Source organism: Phocoena sinus, chromosome 5 (genome assembly GCF_008692025.1).
Source record: "Phocoena sinus isolate mPhoSin1 chromosome 5, mPhoSin1.pri, whole genome shotgun sequence".
Lineage (NCBI taxonomy): Eukaryota > Metazoa > Chordata > Mammalia > Artiodactyla > Phocoenidae > Phocoena > Phocoena sinus.
The window spans coordinates 65,448,633-65,472,872 of record NC_045767.1 but is presented as its reverse complement, the minus strand read 5'-3'; the positions used below and the strand labels follow the sequence as shown (position 1 = coordinate 65,472,872).

The 24,240-nt window shown below is 35.7% G+C and overlaps 1 protein-coding gene across 4 annotated transcripts in view; it reads left to right on the top strand.

Moving 5' to 3' along the window:
• Positions 1 to 24,240, top strand: part of PDS5A (PDS5 cohesin associated factor A) — a 128,382-nt gene that overhangs the window by 82,580 nt on the left and 21,562 nt on the right. For all 4 annotated transcript variants that reach the window (XM_032632222.1, XM_032632223.1, XM_032632221.1 and 1 more), the window contains 10 exons: positions 209 to 324; positions 6,409 to 6,514; positions 9,152 to 9,312; positions 12,440 to 12,563; positions 13,390 to 13,548; positions 16,003 to 16,071; positions 17,587 to 17,723; positions 21,037 to 21,160; positions 21,483 to 21,687; positions 22,190 to 22,304. In XM_032632222.1, the coding sequence (XP_032488113.1) occupies positions 209 to 324; positions 6,409 to 6,514; positions 9,152 to 9,312; positions 12,440 to 12,563; positions 13,390 to 13,548; positions 16,003 to 16,071; positions 17,587 to 17,723; positions 21,037 to 21,160; positions 21,483 to 21,687; positions 22,190 to 22,304 (1,316 nt within the window). The remainder of the gene's footprint in view (positions 1 to 208; positions 325 to 6,408; positions 6,515 to 9,151; positions 9,313 to 12,439; positions 12,564 to 13,389; positions 13,549 to 16,002; positions 16,072 to 17,586; positions 17,724 to 21,036; positions 21,161 to 21,482; positions 21,688 to 22,189; positions 22,305 to 24,240) is intronic.

Below are 24,240 nucleotides of genomic sequence, written 5' to 3'. Positions count from 1 at the left end.
TCACCCCCTTCCTTTTCTCTACAGTCCAGGTTTTCTAGTGATTGCCTAATGAGTATATCATTTTAGTCAGGCTGTAAAGCAGGAAAAGGGCTTTTTTACGCCTGATGGTTTTGAATCTTTAAATGCTTTTGTTGCCTGTGATCATTTTTATTTTGAAAAACATGAAAGAGGATGATACTTACTGTAAAAACTCTTTTCCTTTCTATAGAGAGAAATAGCCCGGAAACTTGCAAATCCTAAGCAGCCAACAAATCCTTTTCTAGAAATGGTCAAATTTCTGTTGGAAAGAATTGCACCTGTGCACATTGATTCAGAAGCCATCAGGTAAGCTAGGAAATATATTCACTCATAAATAGAATATAATCTGAAACTACAGTGTTGTAAGTTTAAATTCTGGGTCCCCAAGGAGACCTAAAAAGGTTTCCTGTACACCTTTTTAAAGGCAGAAGCATATATCATTGAAGTTGAAAGAAGGACCAAAGTTCATTTTTTGATCTTTGGTTTGCTTCACTATTGATTTTTTTGAGTTCTTGTGTTTATTTTTAGCTTGTATGTGCTCATTAAAGAAAACCTGGAACATGAGAAGGAAGAAAATTTTAAATCTATAGGCTATCATCAGCCTTTGAGTTTTCTTAACAGTTTTCATGGCCATATAGTGTTCTTTAGTGTGTATTATATTACCGTTCACTTGAGATATGTGAAAAACAGAATAATAGTTTGAAGGTAGCAAAAGATTGCCATTAGACTAATCTGCTTTCTAAACACATGTGTATTACTTACCAGTTTTTTGGCCCTACTTTATCTGAGTTTTTAGTTTATTTTTAACTTTAATATGGGTATAACATCTTGTTACATGAATGTGAAAATTAGTGATAATATGCAAAAAGTAAGCAGACTAGCATAATAGACATTGACAGCTATTGTTTTTAATTGTTCCCATAATTTCATGCATTTCACTTGTTTCTAATGATTTTCTGTTGTAAACTTCTGAGAATGCTTTTCCCTTGCACTAACCATTTTTCCAGTAGATTATCTACATATCTTTTTATGTTGGGTAACTAAATAGCATTTATTGATTCTCTTTTCTTTGGATTAGGAGACCTGGTTCTAGCTGTTATTTTATCTTATGTGAATCACTGCTTTGGTTGTATTGAAATTCCAATTGTATTAGTTTGCTAGGGCTGCCATAACAAAAGACCACAGACTGTGTGACTTAAACAACAGAAATTTATTTTCTCATATTCTGGAGGCTAGCAGTCCAAGATTCAAGGTATCAGCGAGTTTGATTTCTTCTGAAGCCTCACTCCATGGAATGCAGAGATAACTTTGCTTTCCTCACATGTCTGTCTCCTAACTTCCTCTTCACATAAGGACACCAATCATTTGAGATTATGCCCCACCCATTTGACCTCAGTTTACCTTAATTATCTCTTTAAAGGCTCTATTTCCAAGTACAGTCACATCCTGAGCTGTACTGGAGGTTAGGACTTAAACACAATGAATTTGGGGGTACACAATTAAGCTCGTAATGGTGATGTTTGTAGGGGTTTTTTTTGTGGAGTTTTCTTGTTTTTTTTAGCTAAGATCTCCTTATCTTTTAATTTCCTTATTTGCAAGTAAGAAAGCTAAGGTTCTGAGAGAGACCAGGTGGTTTTTTTACAGCTGGGTAATAGCAAAAACCATAACTTAAACTGAGATTTATTGTTTTCAGTGTCAGTGTCCTTTGCTCTATACCGTTTGGTTTTAATGGGGTAATTCAAGGAAATGGTAGGCACTCTTTCCTTTGCATATTGATTTTGAAAGAGACATATAATTGGCATCAGGAAGCCTTTGGTATTTGTCTCCATGAGGCCTCACAGAGTTTCATTACTTTACTAAATTATAATAAGCTAGTGTTTGATCTCCAGTCTTAAAAGACCAAAAACTCAGTTTTTTCAGTAGTGTCATGATTGTTTGGGCTCAGAAAAACCAACTAACTTATGGTTAGGATGTCTAAGAGACTAATTTTATGCAAAATTCCAATTTATTAATTTTACTGAGAAATATATGTCATATAAGATTCCTTCCATGTAACCAAATTTTCATGGAATATAAATTGCAAACAGAGGGTTTATTTATTCATTAAACATACCTTTAGAGAAGTGATTTTTAAAGTACATCGGGCAATTGGGGAAGGAGAGTTACCTAACCTGAATTGTGTGAAATGTATTTGTTATTAGAAAAGGCTCCTGAAATAGATGGCACTTAATATGGGTAGTGAATGATCAGTAGGAATTATAGAGATCAGCCAGGTGAAGATTGCAGGAGAAGAGCAGACCAGGCCATTAGCCCTGTGTCATTGAGCAGGTTATTTAAATTACTCATCTTTAAGATAAGAACAATAATAATTACTAAGTGAAGTTTTTGAGAGGCTTAAATAACATATAGGTATGTAGAACACTTAGCATAATGCCTCACACATAGTTAAGTGCTAAATGAATGTTAATAGCTATTCTAGGAAGAAAAATAGCAGACACAAAAGAACAAAGGCAAAAGGAATCAAGAATTATTTAGAAAATTGCATATACTTCAGCCATAATGAAGGATTTGGGAAGGAAGCATTGAGAATAGTAGAAAATCATTCTAAGTATAACTTTTTAAAATATATTTATTTATTTTAGTATATTTCCCCCAGACTTATGTACATACAAATACACATATGCATGCTACAGTTAGTTATTGGTCTGTAGATAGTGGTTGAAAATGAAGTAGTGATTGTAATAATGATTGAAACCTGGGGAGAGGGTAAAATTTAGAAAGAGAAAGGTTGAGGACTGAATCCTGAGGAATATTAACAATTAAAAGGCTGGCAGAATAAAAGGAATTTATTAAATTAAAAGATGTTTTTTAAGAGGGCATGGTCAAAAGAGGTCAGGGGTCAGATACTGCCCAGAGTAAAATAGTAAATTCAAATATCCACTGAATTTAAAAATAGAAAACCACTACAATGCCCGGAATAGTTTCTTTGGGTTAGCAAGGACAAATCCAGATTACCATGGATTGAGAAGGGCATAGGATAGTCCTTCCACCCCACATCATGGTACACAAAGAAAATTACAGTATTTGAGCAGAGAAGACTGCTCAAGTCTAGAGGTGACTGGCCTAGCTGAGTAGGAGCCCACTAGATACCACTTGGCCATCTTGAGGTCTGAGAAAATCAAAGGGATATATACCATTATCACCCTTCTAAACTGCTATAGGAGATAAATTGGGATTTGGGGACAGCTAGTATAGACAGTTTAGCTATAAAAAGTAAAGGAGAAAAATGAGCTGATGGAAAGAGAGTAAGGTTGAAGAAGGGTCTTTTCTTGTTTTTAATGAAGGGATTTTGAATATTTGCATACCTTTAAAAGGTGCTAAAAGGAAAGAAGAGAGGTTGAAGATGGGGTAAGGGGAATAGAACTAGGATAGAGCACCATCCCTAAAGAAATGGAACAGGAAGAAGAAAATCTTCCCCTGTGGCATTAAAGGAGGTTAGAAAATAGGATATGGAAAATTACAGTTTTCACTCAAAGCCTCCATTGTTCTCCTTTATGTCAACAGTGAGGTAGTCTGCTCAGTGGAAGGATTTAAAAAATAGACCTGAGTTAGAATGGTAAAGATTTTTAACAGTTGTTATATAGGATAGAGAGAAACGGACACATGGATAATTTCCCAAGCAGTTTTGAACATGCATTTGGATTGGTGATGATCTTTTGCTTCATCATACTCTGTGAAGTATATGGAGTGTATATTATTTATCTAATTTAGAAATGAGGAAGAATACTTTCATAAGAGGAAGGACTATAGTTCTGGCTTCAAGATTTGGGTCTGTCTCACCCAAATAGCTTTTTGACTCATAAGGGTGATCCCACCCACATTGTAATGAAAACAGAGATTATGCCTGTCTTGTTTTGCACTGTATTTCCAGGATAGACCCTAAGACTTTACACACAGTAGGTAGTCAATAAATACTTATTAAATAAATGCATGCACGGGCTCTATTATGAGTAGTCAGATACATTTGTAAATTTTATCAAACACATTTGTAATCGTGTTAATAAATTCATGCCTTTTATGGGATTTCCTTCTAATAGAAAGCTTAATTCAGAATATTTTTCTCAAATTGGAAATAATTTTTTTTAAATGTATAATGTCAGAGGTAACCATTCTAAAACAAAATAACAGGGTGAGCAAGATTTTAGATGGGACATAAAGAGTACAAACAATGAGAGAAAAGTTAATTATTTTTTTCCTCTCTGCAAGGCATCATTAAGAAAAAGAAAGGTCAAGCCACAGACGGGGAGATAAGACAAACAAACCAACTTTAAAATGGCCAAAAAAATTGAACAGATACTTTATCAAATAAAACATACAAATAGTAAATAAGCACAAGAAAAGACAATCAACCTTATTACTCATTGGGGAAATGCAAATTCAAATTAGAGTGAGAAGTACCACTACACACCCACTAGAATGGCTAAAATTAAAGATACTGTCTACAAAGTATTGGTGAGTATGTAGACTTACCTAACCATGTGTTGGTGATATTTAAAGCAGTTTGTTGTACATTAAATGTACATACATTACCTTACGACTCAGGAATCCCAATGGGGCAGACATTTGCCTATAAGAAAAGAAAACATCATAAAAAAAAAAAAGAAAACATACTTCCCATAAAGACCTATACTTAACTGCTTTTAGCAGCTTTACTTATGTCTTTAATAGAAATACCCAGAAGTCCATCAGTTGGTAATTGGATAAACATAACTGTGGAATATCCATACAACGAAATACTTCTCAGCAACAAAGAGGAACGAACCACTGATTTCTATGCAACAACATGGAGGAGTCTCAAAAGCATTATGTCACATAAAAGTTTTCAGACACAAAATATGTAAAACTTTAGAAAAGGTAAAATTATATTGACAGAAAGCAGATCAGTTATTATTGCCAGGGTAGGAAACGGGAATTGACCACAGAAGAGGCATAAGGCAGGTTTTTGTGGAGATGGCAATGTTTTATGTATGTATCTCCACAATGATTCACCACTTTACACCCACTAGATGGCTGTGATCAAAAAGATGAGTTGGTGAGGATGTAGAAAAATTGGAACCCTCATGTATTGCTAGTGAGAATGTAAAGTGGTGGAGCTGCTTGTGAAAACAGTTTGACAGTTCCTCCAATACTTAAGCGTAGAGTTACCATATCACCTTGCAATTCCACTCCTAAATATATGCCCATACAAAATCTGTACATAAATGTTTATAGCAATGTTATTCATAATAGCCAAAAAATAGAATGTCCCAAATGGACCATCAACTGATGAATGGATAAATAAAATATCTTATGTGCAGACATTGGAACATTATCCAGAATTAAAATGAATGAAGTACTGATACGTACTACAACAAGGATGAACCTGAAGAGCAGTATGCTAAATGAAAGGAGTCACTCACAGAGACCACATATTACATGGGTCCATTTTTATGAAATATTTAGAATAGGCAAATGTGTATAACAACAGAAAGTAGATTAGTAGATGCCTGGGGCTGAAGGAGGTGGAGGTAAATAAGGAGTGACTCCTAATGGGGAAGAGGTTTGTGTTGGGGTAGGGTGAAAGCTAAATTTGTTGAATATTTGCCTGTACTAGGCCATTTGCTGTAATAATTTAATATCCTCAGAGTTTAATATCCTTCTTCAGTTTACTGATGAAGAATTGAAGTTTCAAAAACAAAGGTCATGTTTTGTTTTTACTTAAAATAGTATCATGTTGACCAGGCAATATTCCATTTTGTGGTGGTTAGGTATATTTGAAAACTAATTCAATAATGTTGGACAATTAAATAGTTTTTAATTGATCAATGTTTATGGATATATTTAGCATGATGCTTCTCATGAATTGTTATAAATTTCTTTGTTATAAATCTCTAGGAATGGAATTACCGATTCAGTGTTAATTATAAGTGATTAATGCCTTTGTCCATGTGAGTGTTTGCTATGTTTTTTTGCTTTGAGTGCATTGTCATTTGTCCATTTAGTAACTGCCATCTTTACTGTTTTTCTTAAAATTGCAAATGATCTCTATATATGGGTATGAATATTACATTGCTTATACTTATAAAAATATATTTCCAGTACATGTGTCGTTTAATTTTAGTTTTGTTGTTTTTCAGTAGAATTACTCTTATTACACATGGGTGGGGCAGATAAACTAAAAATAAGCTCTGTTGTTATGTAGAGAGCAAAATTTAAAGTCACAAAATAACTTTTTCTTCCAGAAGATATTTGAATTTGTTGTTTAGATTCTGTATATGTCTGCTACAATGTAATTAGGATATAGTTACTAATATAGTAGTGTTACTAATTTAGATTTTCTTACTTTAATAGTGCACTGGTAAAACTAATGAATAAATCAATAGAGGGGACAGCAGATGATGAAGAGGAGGGTGTAAGTCCAGATACAGCTATTCGTTCAGGACTTGAACTTCTTAAGGTATTTTTGAAACAGTTTGTCTTTTCTGCAGTCATAATTTGAATCCCCTTAAGGATATGCAAGAGTCAGGCTTTATTTCATTGGAAACTATTCAAAAGATTAAAATTTGTAATAGAAATCATATTTTATAAAAATAACACGTTTTCTACATTATAATAATATAATTATTTTACATTATAAAATAATAATTTTATGGGTTTTGCTGTTCCGTACATCATTTGCGTGTCTGCTATGCTTGTAACAGTACGTGCTAAATAATCTAGTCTTATCTTTCAAATAACCTGCATCTGGGGTAATAGGACTGTTCACAGGAAATTACTATAAGACATCATCTATCTGATTGTGATTTTTTTTAAACAGTTGGTAAACATAATAGATGCCAAAGAATTAAGAGAATTGAACAATTAGTAAGAGACATGATTTAATCTAGGGGGAACACAGCATCATCAAAGAGAATAATTCTTGGCATGTTTTAGGGATTGTTGTGAGTGTAGTCTGACTAGATAAAAGTATTGCTTTGGGGAGTAATGGAAGACAAGGTTGGTTCTAGATTGTGGAGTGCCATTGGGGCAGAAAGGTACCATCAAGGGCATTTAACACTCCTTTTTAAAATGATACAGCACTTGATAGAGCTTTTGTTAGATGGAGTAAATAGAAGAAATTAAAGGCTAAGAGACATGGGCTTCCCTGGTGGCACAGTGGTTAAGAACACACTTGCCAATGCAGAGGACATGGGTTTGAGCCCTGATCCGGGAAGATACCACATGCCGTGGAGCAACTAAGCCCACGTGCCACAACTACTGAGCCTGCACTCTAGAGCCCACGAGCCACAACTATTGAGCCTGTGCGCCACAACTACTGAGCCTGAGGTCTAGAGCCCAAGAGCCACAACTACTGAAGCCTGCGCGCCTAGAGCCCGAGCTCCGCAACAAGAGAAGCCACTGCAGTGAGAAGCCTGTGCACCGTAACGAAGAATAGCCCCCGCTCGCCACAACTAGAGAAAGCCCATGTGCAGCAACAAAGACCCAATGCAGCCAAAAATAAATTTATTAAAAATAATAATAAAAAAATAAATAAAGGCTAAGAGACATTTATATCATTACAACATATGAACTAAAGGAGAAGAAACAAACCAGTGCAATGGACATTAGACAGAAAAGAGAGTGATGGGTTTGTATTGCAGTGGTCTTAAATATCTTTTTTTCTTTTTCTTTTTGGCCGTGCTGAGCAGCTTGTGAGATTTTAGTTCCCCGACCAGGGATGGAACTTGGGCCCTCAGCAGTGAGAGCGTGGAGTCCTAACCACTGGACCGCCAGGGAATTCCCTTAAATATTTCATGGAAAGAACTGATGTGATTCTTCATGAGAAAGACTTTGTATTTTTAGTAATGGAGTAATATATTTAAATACTTTTTTTTTTTAATTTTTTTGTTCGTTTGGGGTTTTTTTTGCAGTACGCGGGCCTCTCACTGTTGTGGCCTCTCCCGTTGCGGAGCACAGGCTCCAGACACGCAGGCTCAGCGGCCATGGCTCACGGGCCCAGCCGCTCCGCGGAATGTGGGATCTTCCCAGACCGGGGCACGAACCTGTGTCCCCTGCATCTGCAGGCGGACTCTCAACCACCGCGCCACCAGGGAAGCCCTGTTTAAATACTTTTAAGAGTAAAGTCATCTTTAAGGCAAATGTGGTTGGGAGTCTGCCTGCCAGTGCAGGGGACACGGGTTCGAGCCCTGGTCCGGGAAGATCCCACATGCTGCAGAGTGGCTGAGCCCATGCGCCACAACTGCTGGGCCTGCGCTCTAGAGCCCGGGAGCCACAACTGCTGAAGCCTGTGCGCCTGGAGGCTGTGCTCTGCAGCAAGAGAGGCCACCGCAGTGAGAAGTCCGTGCACCTCAGTGAGAAGTCTGTGCACCGCAGTGAAGAGTGGCCCCCGCTCGCTGCAGCTGGGGAAAGCCCGCATACAGCAATGAGGACCCAATGCAGCCAAAAAAAAGAAAAAACAATGTTTATTTAATAAGTTAATGAGGGTTTACATACTCCATTCCCCCCACCTCCTTATTTTTCTACTTTTAGCCCTTACTGCCTATATTATGCTAACTAAATTGTTTCTACTTCGTGGAAGGTAAACTTTGTAGATACGTATCTAACTTGCTGTAAATTCCTTAAGGATAGCCTGGAACTTACGTCTCAATAAAGGGAATAATTATTTATATGTTTGTAATCGTGATTAAGAGTTCCCAATAATGGCTTCTTTGTTTTTAGTTATGATGAGTGAACTTTTTGTGATGGATTTCATTTAAAATATTTCCTTATAGAGTATCTTTTTGCCAGTGAAATAAAGCTCAGTGTTAGCATTTTGTTCGCATCACAGTATCACTCCACGAAAAGGAGCCACATTTTCCACATTCCCAGTATCAGAATAGACTAAGAGGTGAAGAAGAAAATATAGCAAGGGCTGTATATCAGGAATCATTAGACACAACTCAACTTCAAGGGAGACTGCAAGATATAATCTTAGTTGTATTGCTAGCATATGCAGCCCATAATTTAAAATTTTATTTGTAGTAGAAAATAGTTCTCTTCTTTTAATGGATTAAAACCATTGTCTGTACTTATAAAGTTATATCTGTTCCTCTAGGTTCTGTCTTTCACACATCCTACCTCGTTCCACTCTGCAGAGACATATGAGTCCCTGTTACAGTGCCTCAGAATGGAAGATGACAAGGTAGCAGAAGCTGCTATACAAATTTTTAGAAATACAGGCCACAAAATAGAAACAGACCTACCCCAGATACGATCGTGAGTATGTTTTTTCTCATGGTAAACACAAAAGTTTTCCAAGTTTGGGAGTCATAGGATCATTGTTTCCCTTTTCCTTAGGAAGATAGGAGAGAGGAAGGACAACTTTTATTTAGAAGCTACTTTACTGTATCTTTTGTTTTCATCTTTTCTCGGCCTCACACACCTCCTCTACCATTAGAATATGGGCAGAGGAACAACCTGAAACTTTGTTTAAACAACATGATTTCAAAATATTAATATTAACAATCAAAAGTTAGTATAGAATTTAGGATTAATATATCTTCCTAATTTATCTTTTTCTCTCCAACTCCAAATTCAATAACTACTACCTTCATATCCCACCCAAGAATTGGATAATCAAGTAGTGTGCTTAATAAAATGTTTATTAGTTGCTTAGTTGTTGGCCATGGTGCTTTTGTCTCTTCTTCTAGACTACCTCCCCTCTCCTCATAAGAATGAAGTATGTTTTGGTATTTTTACTTTGGCATCTTAAAGAGCTTGCCTTAGGATCAAAATTGTGCTCATGTCTTTTGGAGGAAGAACACATTGCTGATAGCTATTATAATCGGATGTTATTATATATATGTAAATAGACTGGGGTAAATCCAAATTAAACCCGTTTTTCCTTACGAGGTAATAATAGGACAAGAGGACTCATGACTCCTAAAAGTTTTTATTGAATTTGTAAGCTAATAGTTTAATTTGAGAAATAACTCAACATTTATTGTACAGTCTCTTTGTTGTCGGTACTGTACTGGCTAATATAAAAGATTACCACTGTCAGTCCCTGCTCTTAAGGAGTTTATAGTCTAGAAATGATAATTTTATCTTCGTACATTATAGAAAAAGATCATTGACACAGGATAAAGTTAATTTGTGAGTTTTTCAAGGTGGGAAAACCTATACTTTTTTAAGGTAAAGGATTTATTCTTAAAGGAATTCTATCCCAGAGGAAGCAGTGGAAGAGTTAACTTTGGACACAAGGACTAAAACCTCTTGTTCTTAAGACTAATGGGGAAGGAAGGAGAGAATCACTGAAAAAGCAGAGAAGCACAGCACTGCGGACCTCAGTAACAACACTGGTGGCATCACTGGATTGTAGCACACTAGAAAAACAAGGAGAAAGGTTAAACTTGACCTATGCATCGTCCATTCATTAGGCTAAGAAGAATTAATAATATATTTAACAACAATTTGATCAACACTGTATCTTCTTTTGTTACTAACTGGTGTTATTTACAAGAACTGTTCCCCTGATAAATGAATTTCAAAGAAAGACTTAAACAGTGCTAGTCAAGGAAGCTATTTTGGCATGAAAATCCTTCTCATTATTCTAAACTGCAGGGAGGGAAATGTGTCATATTCATAAATATCAAATTTGACTTAGACTGACCAGCATATGTTCCCGTTTTTTCTTTGAGGTGCATTGCTCTTAATGTCTAGCCTCCCATTATTATAAGAGGACCCTTTGTCACCATTGCATTTGATATCATTGACCTTCATGAAGTAGTCTTATTGCATTAAATATATGACAAGTATCTTTCCTTAAATATTTGTTTTGCTTTACAGATTTTCTTCTGATTTAAAAAACTACTTATAAGATCATTGTAAAAAGCTGAAACTTTAGAAAATATAAAGGAAAAGAAAGAGTCAGTGTTAACATTTTGATATTTTTTTTATGAATGTTTTATCTATTTGATGTGTATGCCAATTTTAATGCATTGACTGTAATATGTATTTCCATATTCTATAGAAAGATTGTTGTAAATCTTCAGTGTCAGTGTGGTGGTTAAGTGCATGGATTTGGAACAGAAATGTTTATCTTTTTAAAAAAGTTTCCATTTTATTTCATTTATTTTATTTTTTAAATTTTGGCTGCGTCGGGTCTTAGTTGTGGCACATGAGCTTCACTCTAGTTGTGGCACGTGGGCTCCAGAGCGCATGGGCTCCGTAGTTGGCAGCGCACAGGCTCCGTAGTTGCCCCGCTGCACGTGGGATCTTAGTTCCCTGACCAGAAATGTTTATCTTTAAATCTCAATGCCACCATTTCCTATCTCTGTCACCTTAAGAAGCTTACATAAATAATATGTTTGTGCTTTAGTTTTCTCATCTGTTTAATGATCATAATAATAGTCTTTGGGTGATTGTGAGGATTGATTTAATTAATCCATGTTTTGTTTTGTTTTAAAAACACCACTTAGAAGGGTGCTTAGCACAAGTACTCAATAATTGTTAGAAGTTTTTGTTACTTTTCTACCTATGTATTGTCTATATCCTTGCATACTCTCTTTCACTGGTATGTTCATTTCTGTTTTTTAATGTAACTTGGCCTTTTGCTACTTTATTTCCCCCCATGGTTGCTTTAAAATAACTGAACAGGGGACTTCCCTGGTGGTCCAGTGGTTAAGAATCTGCCTTCCAATGCAGGGGACACGGGTTTGATCCCTGGTCAGGGAACTAAGATCCCACGTGCCCTGGGGCAACTAAGCCCATGAGCCGCAACTGCTGAGCCCCTGCACCACAACTAGAGAGCCCACACACTCTGGAGCCCATGCACCACAACTAGAGAGCCCTCGCACTGCAACTGCGCCCATGCACTCTGGAGCCCACGCGCCACAACTAGAGAGAAGCCACAACAAAAGATCCTGCATGCTGCAACTAAGACCCAACACAGCCATAAATAAATAAATATTTAAAAAAACAAAAACAGAAAAACACTTGATTCTTAAAAAAATTTTTTTAAATATAACTGAAGGGAATTGTGAAAGGGAAGTGGAAAATTTAGGAATATTTTCTCAGAAAATAAATGTAAAAATATAGCATGGGGCAATTTTAGATTATAAATTAAGGGTGGCTTGTTTATTTCTTCATATTCATGAGGTGGCTTTAAAATGAAAATTGTCTTCTGTAGTAGCCCTTTTTTTTGAGGCATTGTATTTCTGGGATTATACTTGGGGACAGGGAAGGAGTTTTAGATCTTTTTATAGATCAGGTAATTTAGAAGAGAGGCTTTCTACCAGCATACATCCAGATAGTTACTGCAGATGAAGTAGGAGACAACCAGAAGAACTACTTGTGGTTTATGGGCTTTTTTTTTTTTTTAACTGATTATTATTTTTTGCAGGACCTTAATTCCCATCTTACATCAGAAAGCAAAGAGAGGTACTCCCCACCAAGCAAAACAGGCCGTTCACTGTATACATGCCATATTCACAAATAAAGAAGTACAGCTTGCACAGATTTTTGAGGTATATATAATTACATAGGATGTGTTGTTGATTTTTATTTTCATGCTCTGTTGTTTGATGAAGATAGAAAGTTGGTTTTTTAGCTATTTAGTCCCACTCTAGAATATAAATTCCATGGGAGCAGGGACTCTTTGTTTTAATTCAGCACTTTAGATATTCCCAGCCTTTAGATCAGACTATATAACCAAATACTACATATTGAAAGATGTTTGGTGTGTTTTGTGTTACAACATTTTACTTAATTTTAGCTTTATTGGCTCAGTGGTCCGTTTAGTTTAAGAAACTATCAGTAGATGACTTTGAACCACCCAGTTTAAAATTCTGGACAATGCTACTTGAAAATTAGTTCTGTTTGCCTTTCCTTATGTATGATCCTTTGCCTGATTCCACTACTGGAAAAGTGTTCCTATTATCATAAATTGGATACAATATGAACAGAACCCATGAACTCTTATTTTTTATGATCCATGGTCATTTAAAATGTTCCCACAGGTTAAGAAATTCAACAACATAACAAAACTATTGTACATGACTTGAAAATAATGCTGATTTGACCATGCAGGAATTTTCTTGCTTTTACTTCTACCTTATATGTGGGCTTTACTTTTTTCTTTTATCTTTGTTTACCTTTGAATCTTATTAAATTTCGGTAGGTGAAATAAGAATCAAGTGTCTAATATGATTGAAGTTACTTTTGATCATCTCATTAGAACAGATATTTTGGGGCATGATAAATTCAGGAGGACTCAGGAACATTTACTGTTTCTGTACAATGTCTAGATATTTATAAAACAAACTAGTAATTTTGACTGTTTTATTTTTATAGCCACTCAGTAGGAGTCTCAATGCTGATGTACCAGAACAACTTATAACTCCATTAGTTTCATTGGGCCACATATCTATGTTAGCACCAGATCAGTTTGCTTCCCCAATGAAATCTGTAGTAGCAAATTTTATTGTGAAAGATCTGCTGATGAATGACAGGGTAAGTTTCTCATTTAATTAAATTTAGAATCATAAGATTAAGACTGTTTACATCTTTATTTGTCACAGAAACAACACTTCTGCTTCTCTCTATGTATGATTCTCTTTTACTTTAAAATTATTATATATTTTACCTCCTTATTTACTTACTTAAATTTCCAAATGACATCCTGCTGTGTAGCTATTATTACTAGAACTTAACTTTTCTTTAAGAAAGAAAAAAATGAGAACATGAGATAGATGAATCATGAAGTAAAAAATATAAGTCAAACACTATGAAGGACAATTAACTAGAGTACTAGAATTTTGTTTTATCAAATATTGTTTAAAGTATAAGTGGGATTGTATTTGACTAGCTTTTTGAAATATAATTACATTGCACTTTCGGCACTAGATTATGTATTCTGTTTTAGTTATTGAAGTGTGTGTGTGTGCATGCTCACATGCGTGCACACATACTGATTAATTAGCTTTGGGTTGGAGCTTTGGGATGTATAGCTTGAAAAGGCTCCCCAAATGATTACTGAAACACGTGTCTGATTAAGAATCACCACTTTACCAAACAGATCTAAATTAAAGAGTTATTGAATGAAGACACAAATCAGTCTACCTGCTGGATCATTGTGGATGACTTGCAGTGCGGTACTAACTTATCCAATTTATCTAGTCTTTCTAAATGTCCAGTAGCCTTTGAGCACTCAGTATTGGAACTTAAAAAAAAAATACTTGCCAGCGCACTCCTTTTTTCCCTCCCTCCATTTGGATGTGATAGGGATGCAAGAGCATGGCCAAAGCCTCATTTCCTACTCCATACATCTGTTCTTTGCACTACTGATAGATTGCTGGCAACGGATGTGAAATTTGACGCTTCTTAGATGATGACTTGATTGTTGATAAATTCTATTTTAATATAGTTCTCTTTTTTTGTGTGTAGTAAAATATAAATAATATAAACTTTGCCATTTTATCCCTTTTTAAGTGTACAGTTCTCTTACATTATATACACCCACATTCTTGTTGTTGGGTGTTTTTTGTTTAAAAAACAAACAGAAGTTTAATAACATGTGTACCTCCTGTATACACAGAGGCTAACCCAGGAAAGCCAAGCAACTCTCAACAATGGCCCAAGCCACCACCTAAAATATACACCCACATTGTTGTGTAACCATTGCCACTATTTCCAGAACTTTATCATCTCAGAGAGAAACTCTGTATCTATTAACCAGTAACTCCCCATTGCCTTCTCTCCCCCCAGACTCTGGTAACCTCTATTCTATTTTCCTGCTTTATGAATTTGCCTATTCTAGATACCTCTTATCATACAATATTTATCCTTTTGTGTCTGGCTTATTTCTCTTAGCATAACGGTTTCAAGATTCAGCTATGTTGTAGTATGTATCAGAACTTCATTTTATGCCAGAATAGTATTCCATTGTATGTGTAACTTACATTTTGTTTATCTTCTATTGATGGACCCTTGGGTTTGTTCTACCTTTTGACTGTTGTGAATAATGCTGATATGAACATTTGAGTCCCCAAAGTCAAATCTTTGGAGTATATACCTAGGAGTGGAATTGTTGGGTCACATGGTCATTCTATGCTAAACTTTTTGAGGGACTAACAAACATTTTTCCACAGTGGCTGTACCATTTTACATTCCCAGCAGCCATGCTGAAGGCTTCCAGTTTCTTTACATCTTGGCCAACACTTATTCTTTCCTGGTTTTTTTTGATAACAGTCATCCTAGTAGGTGCAAAGTAGTATCTTGTGGTTTTGATTTGTTTCCCTAATGACTAATGATGTTGAGATTTTTTTTCATGTGTTTAATGGTGGTTCTTTGGATATTGAGTCTTTTGCCCACTTTTAATTGAATTTGTTGCTGTTGAGTTGTAAAAATTCTTTATATATTCTGAATATTAGGCCTTTGTCAGGTATTTGCCAAATCCAGGATTATAAAGATTTTCCCCTGTACCTTCTTCTAGGAGTTTTTTAGTCTTAAGTAAAGATCTTTGATCCATTTTTTTGAGTTAATTTTTATATATGATATAAGGTAATAGTCCAGCTTCATTCCTTTGCATGTTGCTGTATCTAGTTTTTCCAGCACCATTTGTTGAGGAGACTGTTCTTTTCCCAATAAATGGTCTTAGCACTTTTGTTAAAAATCAGTAGACCATATATGTGATATATGTGAGGTTTTCTGGGTTTCTATTTCATTCCATTGGTCTATATGTCTATACTTACATAGGTACCAGCCACATTGTCTTGATTCTCATAGATTTGTAGTTAAGTTTCAAAATCAGGAAGTTTGAGCCCTCTAACTTTGTTCTTCTTTTCAAGTCCCTACTTGGTGACTTTCTGTGGGTTTCCTAGAGCACTGCACTGTTCAGCATGAAAAACTTAATGAGCAAAATTTTAAATTTTTTTCTAAAAGTTAAATTTATTCAATTGTCTATAGTCAACAGGTGAGAAGAATGGGAAATTATGGTCTCCAGATGAAGAGGTTTCCCCTGAAGTACTAGCAAAGGTAAATTTGTGTAGGTCTTAATAACTTTTATGTTGAGATAAAGAACATTTATAGATACCCTTTTTTTTAAAACCTAACAGTTAATAAGCATTTTAAATGAGGTACTTTATTTTTAAATCAAAAGTTGTGGGCTTCCCTGGTGGCGCAGTGGTTGAGAGTCCGCCTGCCGATGCAGGGGACACGGGATCGTGCCCCGGTCCAGGAAGGTCCCACATGCCGCGGAGCGGCTGGGCCCGTGAGCCATGGCCGCTGAGCCTGTGCGTCCGGAGCCTGTGCTCCGCAACGGGAGAGGCCACAACAGTGAGAGGCCTGCGTGCTGTTTCTCAAATTGTGGTTGTCATTGACTTATTTACATATAGGTGTATGTCAGCATGTTCTTTAGACCTTCCTGCCTTGCTAAGATAATTTCAGTGAGGCTGTTTTACATAGAGATTGTAGAATATTGATGCTCAGAGCACCTCAGGCCTAGCCTCGTTACCAATGTCTGTCTACAGGCATAAGAATATTAACTTGGCAAAAACAGATGGCTGTCATCATATTGAAAACTTCTGATAGATGTAAATTATCCCTCAGGAAGGCTAATTTTTAAAGTGGTAGTCTTGGGATTTAAAACAAGACTTCTTCATTATCATCTTACTTGATTGATAATCTATTTCACCTTGTAGCTTCACAGTCCTCATTTATTCCATCAGTTCCTTTTTCCAGGTTGTCAGTAAATATAGTAAATAATATCTACATCCTTTAACTAGTTCTTGCATGTATTCCATAACAATCTTTTGAGTATAAGCCACCAAGCAATTATGGCTACAAATAACTATGAAATCTCCTAGTTTTTTAATCAAAATAGTTTTTCAGTACTACAGAAAATATTAGTCTATCTAAATAGTTATTTTTAATCACTGTAATCAGTATAGTTCAGTTATTTTTAAACAATATATTTTTAAATGATTTGAAAAGCAATTGTTCAGGTATGAAAAGTCTGAATTCAAGGAGCCAGACCTTCGGCAAGTTATCACAGTAATGTGTCTAAGTTGCCTTATTTATTGGAAATAAGAATACCTCTCTCGGGGCTTCCCTGGTGGCGCAGTGGTTGAGAGTCTGCCTGCCGATGCAGGGGACGTGGGTTCGTGCCCCGGTCCGGGAAGATCCCACATGCCGCGGAGCAGCTAGGCCCATGAGCCATGGCCACTGAGCCTGCACGTCTGAAGCCTGTGCTCCGCAACGGGAGAGGCCACAACAGTGAGAGGCCCGTGTACTGGGAAAAAAAAAAAAAAAACCTCTCTCATAGAGTTGTTTGGGAGATTAAATAAAGTAATATATGTGTAACTCTGGGGAAAGTACCTGGCATAGATTAAACAGAATAAGTATTAGTTCTCATTGTTATTATCCTATAGGCTTGTTTAATAAAACATGTCTTCCGGCAGCTAAGTAATCTCACTAATCTAATTAACATAAATTAACCTTTAAGTGGAATTTTAAGTTGCTTTCTTTTTTTAGCATGTTAATATTTTATAGGTACAGGCAATTAAACTTCTGGTAAGGTGGCTGTTGGGTATGAAAAACAACCAATCTAAATCTGCCAATTCAACTCTTCGGTTATTATCAGCGATGTTGGTTAGTGAGGGTGACCTGACAGAGCAAAAGAAGATCAGGTGAGATTTTTCTTCCTTTCCAGGTTTTTTTAGCTCAAGATGTTGGTAGAGCTTACATAGGAATTATTTACTTAATATTGACTGTTGTAATTGCACTATGTGCTTTGTGTTTAAATTTTACATACTTATTTGGGGTTTATATCTGAATAATGATCATGTATTTTTCTTCATCCCTAAAGACACCTTTTTCCAGTAAATTTTTAGTAATAATCACTACAGCATTGTTACAGTTAACTTCAACATTTGAATCAGTTAAATATTTGTTGAATTACTGCTCTTTGCAAAACACTACGAAAAGCATTGCAGCAATAACAGATAAAATTCCGTTCCTGCCTTTAAGGAACTTACCCTAGTATAGTGATTGAACAAGTAGAGTGTCTTGCTGCCACGAAGGGAATAAAAATTTCAGTGTAGGTTCAAAGAAGAAAGAGATGCAGCCTCCTAATGGTTTGCAGAAGACTATACAAGGTTCTGCAAATGCCAAAAAAAATTTTGTTTCATTTCTACACCTGTTCACTCTTCAAATCTGTGAGATCACCATTTCTTCTTTCTGTTCCTTTTAAGATGAAAATAAAAGCCAAATTTTTTTATTTACTAGGGTCCAGCTGAAATAACTGAAAAGTTCTACTTGTGATGGATTCTTACTTTAAAATTTTTGTTAGAGGATAGATTTAACTATGTATTTATGCTTTCAGTATTTATTGAGCACTATCATGCCAGGTACTACCAAGCCTTTTAAAGACACAATAATCTCTCCCTCTAAGGAATATGCATTCTAGTGGAGGAGATAGGAAATGCACAATTACAGTAGAGATGCTGAATGCTCTGATAAACTGAAGAAAACTAAATAAACTAAATCAAAAATTATTTTTATCATAAAATAAGCCAAGGGTAGCTTTGCATGAACAGATTGAAGAGTAGGGATAATGAGAAGTTTTAAATTTGGGGAAACTATGTACAGTGTACAGCAAAGGCTTAATAATGAGCTCTTACAAATCAATGATAAATAGGATCCCCAATAAAGATGAAGATTATATATTACCAGTTTACTTTTAAAAAAGTGTTTGACATCACTAAATACAATAAGTACAATTTTAATTTAAGTGGAACCTCTTGTCTGTCAAATCAGCAAAAAGTTTTTTAAGCAATCATCACTCCATGGGATCAGGGAAATGGGTTCCCTCATAAATCCTGTGAATATAAATGGGCACAGTCTTGGCAGGACAGTTTGGCACTTTGTTTCTAAGTCCTTAAAAATGTTATCCATTGACCTTTTTTTTGACTCTTTATTTTTACACTCATGAAATTATAAAAGAATCATACAAAAATACATATACAAACATGTTCTTTCCAGCATTTTTTATCATCACAGAAGATAGGGGAATGGTTAACTGTGGAACACACATGTTATGAAATATTATGCAGATCTTAATTAGATGTTATGTATCCCATAGTTTAGCTTAGGCTCTGGAATCAGAAACTTACTCAACTCTACCTACGCTCCATTTACTAGCTGTGTGAACTTGTATAAGTCACTTTCCTAAGCCTCAGTTTCCTCATCTTACAGAGTTAAGTACACAAATAGTAGCATTAATTTTTTTTAATTCCTGAATCATTTGCCTCTAAAGCCATTTGAGGGTTCCTCATTGTTACCAGTGCTCAGTTTGATGGTCATGTGGTCCAAGAGTGCCATGTTTTCTCCTCCTGTATGCTAAATAATAGTCCCTTGTGGATTCAGGGCAGCTTTCCACATTTCCTAAAGTCTTTGAAATATCAAAGCTATGTTATGTTCCTTATAGCAGTTGAAGTAAGAAGACTATCCTTTCACCACCTCACTGTTACATTTTATCATTTAGTTTATAAAAGTTGACTGGGTGTGGGTGGGAGTGCCTGGACTCCTGGAGTCCCTTGGAAAACTTCCTGTTGCAAAGGAAAGAGACTAGTACCTGAGAGAGACTGGCTCTCACCTCCATATCCTTTCCTTTTAGATATTTGTCTGATGCCTCCCACTTTCTGGTACAGATCACCTCCTAATTCATAGCCCCCTCCATTTCATCAGACATTTGTAGGCTTAAGATTGATTTCTGTTATGTCTGTGTAAATATGTGTATGCATTTTAAAATGTATGCATTTAAAAATTGTGGGAAATACAATCGATTTTAAATAAGTGATTTTTAATTTTTCAGGTTTTTCTTAATATCAAGTTTTCTATGATGAATGTGAATGCCTCTTAAAATGAGAAATACAGTTCCTAATGTAAATGTTTCTTGCTAGCGTTGCAGTTAGTGCTGTTGTACGCATAAGCAGAGTTGCTTAGCTGTGGTGGAAGATCTAAGCTAGAGTGTAACTAAAAACGAAGGCAAACATAAAAAAAGAATGAAATTTTGCCATTTGCAACAACATGGATGGACCTGGAGAGTATCATGCTTAGTGAAATAAGTCAGACAAAGACAATACCGTATGTTATCACTTATATATAGAACCTAAAAAATTAAAAGAAACTAATGAGGACTTCGCTGGTGGTACAGTGGTTAAGAATCTGCCTGCCAATGCAGGAGACACGGGTTCGAGCCCTAGTCCGGGAAGATCCCACATGCTGCAAAGCAACTAAGCCCGTGCGCCACAACTACTGAGCCTGCGCTCTAGAGCCTGTGCTCTACAACAAGAGAAGCCACCGCAATGAGAAGCCCACGCACTGCAACGAAGAGTAGCCCCCGCTCGCCACTAGAGAAAGCCCGTGTCCAGCAACAAAGACCCAACACAGCCAAAAAGTTAATTAATTTGATTGATTGGTTGATTAATTAAAGAAACTAGTGAATATAACAAAGAAGCAGACTCACAGATACAGAGAACAAATTAGTGGTTACTGTTGGGGATGGGGAGGGGCAAGATAGGGGTACAGGCTTAAAAGGTACAAATTACTATGTATAAAATAAGGTACAAGGATATATTGTACAACATGGGGAATATAGCCAAGATTTTATAATAAATATAAATGGAGTATAATCTATAAAAATTTTGAATCACTATGTTGTACACCTGAAATTAATATTATAAATCAGCTATACCTGAATAAAATAAATTTAAAAATTTTAAATGAAGGCAGATAAATTTAATATCAGATAGTCACGATGATTTGAGCCTTCTGCCCTGTGTTGAATTGAAGGACTCAAAGTAAATTTCCCATATTTGTACATTATGTCATTTTAAGCATAAATTATGCGAAAGACCTTAACAGTCAAAAAGGGATCAAAGAGTTTTGTGAATGATAATGGTTATAGGAAATGTTTATTTCTTTTTTGTTTGTTTATAGTAAATCTGATATGTCTCGCTTGCGATTAGCTGCTGGTAGTGCCATAATGAAGCTTGCTCAGGAACCTTGTTACCATGAAATTATAACCCCAGAACAGTTTCAGCTCTGTGCGCTTGTTATTAATGTAAGTAACAATCTTATTTTTGTCATTTACTTGGCCTTCAAAGTTAAATTTATTTACTTTCTATAGATTACAGATCCATTTGCTGTATGGATGTATGCACAAAAGGGATTGCTACTATTACTATTCTAACCAGTTAACTCCCCAAAATTAAGTTATTTACTCCCTCAGTATAATTATCTTTTTTTTTAAATGAAGACATTAAAAATGCTTAAATTGTTTTTTTGTAAATGCCAATTTTTAAAAACTAAACTAGGGGTTTTTGTCATGGTTTTAAAAGTACTAATACTTTTATTTAAGTATTTTTGGTTTTGTGCTGCTGTAGGATGAGTGCTATCAAGTAAGGCAGATATTTGCTCAGAAGCTACATAAGGCACTTGTGAAGTTACTCCTCCCATTGGAGTACATGGCGATCTTTGCCTTGTGTGCCAAAGATCCTGTGAAGGAGAGAAGAGCACATGCACGACAGTGTTTACTAAAAAATATCAGTATACGCAGGGAGTACATTAAACAGAACCCCATGGCTACTGGTAAGTAACTTTCAAAGTGCTCAGTGTGCAGATATATCTTGTCAGTGTATCAATTTGTGGAGGGTTTTATTTCATATATTTCTATTATAGTTTATAATAACACTGGGACCTTTATAGAATGCTGTTGTTGTAGCTAAGGTGTAAGTAAAATCTAAAATCCTGGTTTCTGAGTCCTATTTATAATGCATAAAACTGTTTGGAGGAACTGCGTTTTTTCTTATGGAATCTGCAGTGTGGCTTGATTTGAACACATTGCTCTGATGTCAGAGAGTAAAGAATTACTTTCCTAGCTTTGCCAGGGACGCAATCTTAAATTATCCTTTGTCTTCAGTAGCCTTCAAAATTGAAAAAAGTTATTTCAGTGTCATCTAGATGTTAGGTTGCCTCTAATTTAGAAATAACTGAGGGAAAAAATGTTAACTGAAGCGGTTAGAACGTAAATTAGGGAGGGATTTTTATAAAGGCTATATTACTATTGTTAATAATAATGTTTTCACTTCAGAGAAATTATTATCACTGTTGCCTGAGTATGTAGTTCCATATATGATTCACCTGCTAGCCCATGATCCAGATTTTACAAGATCACAAGATGTTGATCAACTTCGTGATATTAAAGAGTAAGTCATTGATTTTTAATAAGTCTAACAATTATTTTTCCTTTTTAAAAAATGCTAAACTGGGCTTCCCTGGTGGCGCAGTGGTTGAGAGTCTGCCTGCCGATGTAGGGGACGCGGGTTTGTGCCCCGGTCCGGGAAGATCCCACATGCCGCGGAGGGGCCCGTGAACCACGGCCGCTGAGCCTGCGCATCCGGAGCCTGTGCTCCGCAACGGGAGAAGCCACAACAGTGAGAGGCCCGCGTACCGCCAAAAAGAAAAAAAAAAAAAAAAAAAAATGCTAAACTTTTTCCTTTTACTATTCGCATTAGAATAAAAACATTTTTATGGTTTTATTCTTCTATTGTAAATTTTAAGTTTCATCTTACAAAATTGTTCCTATCTAATAAGTTCTATTTGGTTGTTTTGTTTCCTGTTTGTTTGCAGTTAGCTTTAGCTGATTCTGTGAAATAAGTTGATTTGGTCTTTATGTTATTTTTACCTTTGTATTAAGATGGGCTTCAGTTACTTCAGTTTGATAATTTAGAAAGCCATGTAGTGAAAATTTCTCTCCTTAAAACTATACTTCAACCTCAAAAGATAATTCCTCAAAAATATGCACACACGTATGAGATACTCTGTGGCAGGTCTATGGTAATACAAAATTAGATTTGTTACACCAGTCACAGAGAGATTTGTCTCTAGTGGAAAGACAGGCAGGTAAACAATTGCAAAACACTTGTTTAAGAAGTGTTTTTATGTAAAATAGAACTTTATATATGATGCAGGGTGAGTGAACAAGTATGAAGTAGCCTAGGATTGTCTACAAATGACCTCCAAGAAACTTTAAAGCAATGTCTATTTTCCCATTGCTGTGCTTTTGCTTTGCACGTTTAAATTGGTTCCTTCAGCTTGTATTTAAAGTACTATGATTTTTCTATGTGTGACGTGAAGCCTTATCCCTAATCTTATTTGAGGTTGTAATCAACAGTTTATCTCTGCCTCCTGTAGCTCTTTCAGGAGACATAGGTTCTAGTCTTAGCTATCTGAGTAAAAACTTTACTTCTCTGCTTCAGTTGCCTTATCCATAAAATGCAAGATATGAAATAGATAATCCCTAAAATATCTTCCAATTCTAGTTTCTGTTTACTTAATAAATGTATTTTATTTGCAAATTCTTTTTCCTTTTTTTTTAAAAATAACTTTTATTTTGGGATTTTCCAGAAAGCACTTTCATAAAGTGAAAAAGTGATGTATGTATTTGCCTAGAACGCAAGGTCTATGTTAAGGAACCTTTTTAGCCCTATTTCAGTTGCAAGGCAGTCATGTGAAAAAGGGATTAGATTTGCGAGAGGCAGCAGTGATGTGGGAAAAGTACTGAAGTTGTCAGTTAGGATTGAAATCACTGGCACATACTTTTTGGTTCTATCTAGCATGCAGTACTTTTGAGTATCTTTAAACATTTCATTTTAAGTTACCATGTAATTTGAAGTGTTCACTTTTCTTTTTCTAGTTAAGGTGTACAGTTTCTTAAGGTATACAGTTAGATCATTCATTGAGATGTTGTTTCTTAACAGAGGGTGTTATCGCTGTAAATTTCCCTTTTAGTACTACCAGTGCTGAATCCTATAAGTATGGTATGTTGTGTTTTTGTTTTATTTGTCTTAAGGTATTTTCTAATTTTTCTTGTGATTTCTTCTTTGACCCATTGGTTGTTTAAGAGTGTGTGGTTTGAGAATTCCCTGGCGTGGTCCGGTGGTTAGGACTCTGCTTTCACTGCCAAGGCCCTGGGTTCAATCACTGGTCAGGGAACTAAGATCTCACAAGCCACACGGCAAAAAAAAAAACATAGGAATGTGTGGTTTAATTTCCATATATGTGTGAGTTTTCCAGTTTTCCCTATTTTCCTTCTTTTATTGACTTAGTTTCATGCCATTCTGGTCAGAAAAGATACTTTTT